Raw genomic sequence first — 7,873 nt, 5'->3', positions numbered from 1 at the left:
CTTTGCGGGTGGAGTGGTTCTATTCTCCAAGTCGAGAGAGAGCTTTGCCGGAGCATAAGTGTAGGAACCAAACCCCTCCAATGGATTTACTAATTCCATATACCCCTCCATATCTTCACCATCAACGTTTACCAAAATAGCCGCCAATGCTTCGCCGAGGCATTGTTCTTCCATTTTCATTTCAACTACATCCTCTACTTCATCAACAACATCGATCACCAAGATGCTTTCATACCCATGCAGTAGTTTCCTGGAATGTAACCTCTTTATCATTCACACAAAATTTAATCTCATTCCGTTCCGAATCCATTAATGCTCTTCCGGTGGCAAGGAATGGTCTCCCCAAGATGATAGGGATCTTTGTCAACCGCACAATCAAGGATTACGAAGTCGGCGGGTAAATGAAATTTCCCCACCTTCACGAGTACATCATCAACAATTCCCACCGGTCGTTTAATGGAACGATCGGCCATTTGCAATCTCATACTTGTGGGCCTTGGCATACCTAATCTTGCTTTCTTGTAAATGGCAAGAGGCATCAAGTTGATGCTAGCTCCATTATCACAAAGGGCTCTTGCGAAATCATATACCCCAATGGTACAAGGAATGGTGAAAGCTCCCGGATCTTCTTTCTTTTGAACGATGGATGTTGCAATTATGGAACTAACCCGATGAATCACATTTACCACTTTATTTTTTGTGGTTTTCTTCTTGGTGATCAAATCCTTCAAATACTTAGCAAAACCCAGCATCTCTTGAAATGCTTCCACAAATGGGATATTCACCGATAATTGCTTGAGAATGTCGTAGAACTTCTCGAGTTTGCTATCATCAACCTTCCTAACGAGTCTTTGAGGGAATGGAGGGGGAGGTCTAGGAATAGGTGGAAGAGTTTTTGGTGTCTCTTTTACCTTTTCCTTTACCTCTTCCTGGTTTTCTTCTTGCACTTGCACATCTTCCGGAATTTTCTCAATTTCGACAACACTTGGCTCTTCAACCTCAACCCCTTTCTCAAAATCTTCTACCTCAACCACTTCTTCACCCTCTCCTTGTAGTACCTTCCCACTCCTAGTAGTAATTGTCATGACTTGAGAAGTTGGGCCGCTCCCACTACCCTTTGGGTTCGCAATTGTGTCACTAGGGAGTGTTCTCTTTCGCTTTGGATTTTGCTCCCTAGAGAGGTCTCTCATTTTCATCTCCAATTTTTGAATGGATGCAGTATGAGAGCCAACAAGCTCGGTCATGTTCCTCATAGAAGTGTCGGATTTTCTTGATTTTGCAATACCCATTCGAGCATACTTTCCAACTTAGACTCACTTGCGGAACTTTGATTTGAATATTGACCCTTTGGGGGAACATAAGAGTTTGAACTCCGGTTTGAGAAGTTGTTGTTGTTGTTCCAACTTCCTTGGTTTGAGCCACCTTGGTCATTTCGCCATTGTTGGTGGCCTTGCCCTTGCGAGTTTTGCCTCCATTGATTTTGTTGTCCTTGACCTTGGTATTGTTGCCTTTGATAGCCTCCTTGAGAGTTGTTGACATAATTTGCTTCCTCAAAATCCTCATTTGATACGGGTTGCACATCCTCAAACACATTTACCTTCTTCGTTTGGCTTTCGGTGAACATCTTTTTCAACACATTAACATTTATAGCAAGCCCTGCAATCACTTGATCTCCCTCTTGATTTTCCTTGATCATGTTGCTCAATGAAGGAGAACCATATGTAATTCCACTTGTGGTATCCTCGAAGTGCCATACTTGATTATGCTTTGCCATTTTGTCAAGTATTTGTGTCACCCTTGCGAATGATTTGTCCATGAAAGATCCGTCAACTGCATTCTTGGCTATAGATTAGTTCATAGGATCCAAGCCCATGTAGAATTTCTCCAACAAAATAGAATCCGAAAAACCATGGTTGGGAGATCTCACCAAATATAATTTGAAACGATCCCATGCCTCATGTAGATGTTCTCCTGGTACTTACTTGAAATAGAAGATTTTATCCCTGAGCTCAGACTTCTTACTTTGCGGGAACCATTTAGACAAGAATGCTCGGACAAGTTCGGGTCAAGAATGAATGGAGTTTGGTGGCAGATTTTGAAGCCATTTCCTTGCGTCCCCAGCTAGAGAGTACTTGAAGCATCTCAACCTTAGGGCATCATCAAAGACATTGTTCTGCTTATAGCACACACACCCAAGAAGTTTCTAAGATGTTGTGTCGGATCATCATCAGTGGAATTTCTGAAAAACCCCTCCGCTTTGAGCATAAGGATTAGACCATGTTCCACCTTGAAAGTTGCAGCGCCAATGGCCGGAGGTACAATAGCATTTGTATCCTCAATGTACTCCTCGATGTCCGCAAAAGGATTTTCTTCCATTTCTACCTCCACGTCTTCACCATATTCGGACATGTTTTCCTATCAACACCAAGCAAAACAAGCAAAATGTGATGGAATAGAACAAGACATAAAGTAAAGCACACACTAATTAGTAATTTCAAAACCGTATTCCCCGACAGCGGCGCCAAAATTTGATACGCTCAAATTACACTTTAGTAAATAGTGTAAGGCGGTCGATGTCAAATATAATAACCCAACAAGGTTGGGGTCGAATCCCACAGGGAATAGGTGTGGAAAAGTTACTCGAGTAGTGTGTTGCTCGACTAAAGTCGTAATTCTATCAGGTTAACAGTAACAAGAGTATGTGTTAATGGTAACAAGAGTATGAATTGAGTTCGGTTTGAAGTGATAGCTAATTTAAATGTTGAGAATGTAAATAATTTGATTAAAGAAACCAAAGTTGTGTCCCCTTTAATGAAGTATTAATATGATATATTTCTAATGGAAGGTCCTTTTGATATGCAAATGATGTCTAAATAACTACCTAATATTTTCCAATAGTTGGGTAGTATTTCCTCTTTGTGATTTTTCCAAATGTAAAAGAGTTGCAATTAAGAACAATCAATATATATGCCAAATAAAACCCACTTATTCCTAAGTGATTCCATTAAACAAGGTTTAAGCCTTGAGTCTTTGATATTTACTTCTTCCAAATTCCAACCCACTTTTCCAAGCAAAGAAAGAATTCAATAGCACTTGTTAACGTTTGCAACCACCAACAATCAATGAAGAATGAGAAGTAAATAAATATCAACCAACTATTATATATATATATATATATATATATATATATATATATATATATATATTCAATGTTAAACACCCATTAACATAACACCCATTTAGGGTCCACAACCTTAGTATTTAAAGTTAGCTACTCATACAAAAATACAAAAGCAAGAGAACATTAATGCCATAAAGCTTACAACGTGAAATATTCTTGACCCAAAAGCTTCGAAAAGAGAAGAATATTTAAGTCTTGTATTGTAGCTCCCAAAATCAGACCAGTTACTCCTCACAAAACCCCAATAAATCTATTTATAGAGGTCCAAAATTCGAGACAAAGAACGGACAAAAATACCCTTTCCGATCAAATATGCGACCGCATTTCTGTCGCATAACAGACATGCGATATACATTCTCGTCAAGCCCATCGCACTTTAGAACCCTAGTTTCCAGGCCTCCACCGCATTCATGGTTTGCGGTCCGCATTGTGGGAATGCAATCGCATTTTGCATAGCATTTTCTTCCTTCAACAGCCTTCATGGTTAGTTTGCGGTCCATTCTGCGGCTCGCAAACAGGTTGTGCGATTGCAGACTGGACTGCATTCTTGACGTTGAACTTTGCCTAGAAATCTGTTTTGATCTGCGATCTCAGTGTGGATTATGCGGCTCGCATGTGGGTTTTGCGATAGCATATCCACATTTGCGATGCCTTTTTGCTCTTTTATTGTCTTTTTTGTGGCTTTTTGAACTCTTTTCCATGCTCTTATGTCCTTAAGCCTCATACACTGCAAAAACACTAAGATTACATAAGTACAAAAGGAAATTGCATTTAAAACAAGCTAAAATCTAAGCAATTAGTATCAAATGTGCTGAAATTCTCCGGCACATCAGCAACCTGGGCAGCCTTAACTTTTCTTCTATGCGAACACGGTCCTCTCTTCGCGTTCGCGATGCACAAAAACCTTGGCAGACAGAATATATCCCAAAATCGAGGTTTCACCATTTTCATCACACTTTGACTTCTAGAGCTTGGTTCTTGGCAATATTTGGTGAATTTTTCACGAAATTCGATTGGGTAAGTGTTCCTTAACTATAATTAAATATATTCCATGAATTTGTCTTTATTTTTATCATTTAAATTGTGTTTTGGATTGGGCAAGGAGTTGGTTTTGAAGAAAAAATCTAAAATAAAAAATCGTGATTTGAGGGACCAAATGGTATCGGAATTTGATAAATTTTGTATTGTTGAACTCGTATCGAAATGGGTATTCAATTTTTGTAAAATTTGTCGGGTTCCGAGGTGCAGGCCCCGGGGTCAACTTTTGGACCGATTTTTAGAATTTGATCAAGATTGAGACTTTATGATCCGAAATGTCTCTTATGTGTTTTATTTGTTCTTTGAAGTTAATTTGGTTAGATTTGAGCAGTCCGGAGGTCTTTTCACTCGAGAAGTGCATCTTAGAGTATCGATTTGTCGTCTTTGAGGTAAGTATCTTGCCTAACCTTATGTGGGGGACTTTCCCTTAGGATTGAGTCTTCTATGTTGATTGTAATCCGTGTACTCGAGGTGACAAGTGCGTACTCGGACTTAATTGTGGATAGTTGGCCTTTTAGGGTTCTTAGGTTCTTGTCACGACCCCGGTTCGCCCTCTGTGAACCATCGTGACGGCACCTAGTCCTCTATAACTAGGTAAGCCTAAATTACGGAAGATAACCAATATGCGTAATAAAACAAATTAAAACAGAATGAAGAGTGATAAAAATAGTGTTTAAAAGTGTTGCTCAGCATATACAGCACAACATTCTCAGAATCAAGTACACTATCCCAAAACCCGAAAACTCACAGAACCACAAGCCTTTGGATATCTACAATGTCTAACTCCAGAATACCTAACAAGGGAAAGAAATACAGAAGGGCAAATGTTTTAAAGCAAGAATAGAAAGGGACTTCTCGGTCTGCAGACACGGCAGATGTACCTCGAAGTCTCTAGGGCACTCGCCTCGCCTCATGGGTGATAGGACTAAGTCGCAGTACCTGTTTCTGCACATGAAAAATATGCGCAGAAGGGGCATGAGTACACCACATTGGTACTCAGTAAGTGCCAAGCCTAACCTCGGTCGGGTAGTGACAAGAAAGGTCAGGGCTCTACTGAAGTTAAACAAAATACAAGGTATAACACTGTAGAACAAGGTAGTATAATTAAGTGCAACAGTAAGAAATAACGTATAATAGAAAGAGCAACAACAACTAGAACAGAGGCAAAATAATCACGGAAAGGAAATACAACTCAACACAGAGATAACAACTGGGGTACCTTCCAGGTTACCGTCTTGTACTCCCAATTACATCTATCTAGTGGATCTCTCGGGATACCATCCCGTAGTCCATCATATATATCTGAAGGATCTCCCGGGATCCCGTCCCGCAGTCCAACTATCAGTGCGCGGGGATCTACCGAAATACTGATCCGTAGTCCCAAATATAAATACCCAGTACTGGGAGAATCTACCCGGTGTAGTCCCGTAGTTCCATATAACTGTGCAGGGGGATCTACCGGAATCCCACATCCGTAGTCCCAAATAAACAGACAAGGGGGATCTACCAAAATCCCACATCCGTAGTCCCAATGTAAATACACAACAGCAACAGGAAAAATACTCAGAAATGGCAAATTTCATATTAAGGCAACAAGTAAGTCTAGCCTAGCATGATGTACAGAATTCAGGTAAGGCAGTTTGAGCAAATAAAGCAATTAAATCACTTAGACATGCTTTCCTAAGCTAACAACAGGCTTAATAGTACAAGTAATAAAAATCGGAAAGTAAACATTACTAGTAACTACTTAAAGAAAAATCAGAATTCCAACAATTAGCATAAGTACACACTCGTCACCTCACTACAAGGCATTTCAATTACCAAATAAACTAATCCTAAGGGGAAGGTCCCCCATACAAGGTTAGACAAGCCACTTACCTCGAACTGGCTAAATAATCAATCTGAAACCACGCTCTTGCCACAAGTACTCGACTCCAAGTGGCCCAAATCTATTCAATTCAATTTCATAACGTAAATAACACTTCAAGTAACTAATTCAACAAAGAAATTCTAAACTAAAACGCAAAATTAGGTAAAATGACCAAAATGCCCCTCGGGCCCACATCTCAGAATCGGGTAAAATTTACATTTTCAGAATCCTCATACTCTCACGAGTCTAACCATACCAAAATTATCTAAATCCGATGTCAAATCCCCAATCAAAACCCATTTTTGGATTAATGGGTTACAAGCAAAAAGGAGTTAAGAATCGTTACACAATCGATATCTCTGAAAATCCCTCAAAATCTCGCTCAAATCCGAGCTACCAAGCTTAAATTTTGATAAAAATGGCTAAACCCTCGATTTTGAAATTTTATATTCTGCCCAGGTAATCCTTAATCGCGATCGCAGAACTCCCTACGCGATCGCATAAGACAACTCCCTCAAAGCAACGCGATCGCGACCAGCTCTATGCGATCGCATAGAGCAAATTCCATCACCCACTACCGTACTAAATCCTTCTACGCGAACGTAATGTTCCTCATGCGAACGCAATGACCAACAAACTCACCATATGTGATCGCATTCCTTCCTCTGCGATCACAATGCACAACAAAGTGCCTGGTCTCAGCTTATTCTATGCGATCGCGGGTGAGCTCACGCAATCGCAATGAACAAATCACTGCTACAGAAATACCAACAAACCTGAAATCTCCCAAAGGCCAAAAGTGCCCGTTTGAGCATCCGAAACACACCCGAGGCCCTCGGGATCTCAACCAAACCTACCAACATATCCCATAACTTCATTCAAACTTGTTCCAACCTTCAGAATGCTCAAAACAACATCAAAACACCAATTTTTCATCGGATTCAAGCTTAATAATTCCAAAACTCTAAAAATACGCTTTCGATCAAAAAGTATATCAAACCTCGTCCGAATGACCTAAAATTTTGCACACATGTCACATTAAACACTACAGAGCTACTCCAACTTCCGGAATTCCATTCCGACCCTCAGATCAAAATCTCACTATCGAACCGGAAACTTCAAAAATTCAATTTTCAGCATCTCAAGCCTAAATTAGCTATGGACCTCCAAAACACAATCTGAACACGCTTTTAAACCCAAAATCACCCAACGGAGCTAACGAAATCATCAGATTTCCATTCCGAGGTCGTCTTCACACTGTTTTGACTACGGTCATCTTTCCAACACTTAAGCTCTCATTTAGGGAGTAAGTGTCCCAAAACTCTCGAAAACTCAAAACCGAACGTCCCGTCAAATCAAAATAGCAGAAATAAACTTGGGGAAAGCAGTTAATAGGGGATCGGAGCATTAATTCTTAAGACGACCGACCGGGTCGTCACATCCTCCTACACTTAAACATTCGTTCGTCCTCGAACGAGCACAGAGACATACCCGAAGTAGTGAAAAGATGAGGGTAACGGTCGCGCATATCCTGCGCGGTCTCCCAGGTTGCCTCCTCGACCGGCTAGCCCCGCCACTAAACCTTTAGTGATGCAATGTTCTTTGACCTCAGCTTTCTAACCTGCTTGTCCAATATTTCCACTGGCTTCTCAACATAGGATAGATCCTTATCCAACTGGACTGAACTGAAATCCAACACGTGTGATGGATCACCGTGATACCTCCGGAGCATCGAAACATGAAATATCGGATGAACTCCTGCAAAGCTGGAAGGTAAAGCAAGC

The 7,873-nt window shown here is 40.6% G+C and overlaps 1 protein-coding gene and 1 non-coding gene across 2 annotated transcripts; one reads left to right on the top strand and one right to left on the bottom strand.

The window, feature by feature from the left end:
* Positions 1 to 290: 290 nt before the first annotated feature.
* LOC138871379 (uncharacterized) lies at positions 291 to 1,244 on the bottom strand. Its single transcript, XM_070149252.1, has one exon. It carries the CDS (start codon positions 1,242 to 1,244, stop codon positions 291 to 293), a length of 954 nt encoding a protein of 317 aa, XP_070005353.1.
* Positions 1,245 to 1,904: 660 nt separating this feature from the next.
* On the top strand, positions 1,905 to 2,011 carry LOC138872255 (small nucleolar RNA R71). Its single transcript, XR_011400722.1, has one exon. It is a non-coding gene; the product is annotated as a small nucleolar RNA R71 (small nucleolar RNA).
* Positions 2,012 to 7,873: the final 5,862 nt, after the last annotated feature.

This window comes from Nicotiana sylvestris, chromosome 6 (assembly GCF_000393655.2).
Source record: "Nicotiana sylvestris chromosome 6, ASM39365v2, whole genome shotgun sequence".
Lineage (NCBI taxonomy): Eukaryota > Viridiplantae > Streptophyta > Magnoliopsida > Solanales > Solanaceae > Nicotiana > Nicotiana sylvestris.
The sequence above is the reverse complement of the archived record's forward strand: the minus strand, read 5'-3'. Positions and strand labels throughout refer to the sequence as shown.

Coding starts and splice junctions, on each gene's coding strand:
- LOC138871379 (XM_070149252.1), bottom strand. CDS start 1,244: ATGACCGAGCTTGTTGGCTCTCATACTGCATCCATTCAAAAATTGGAG.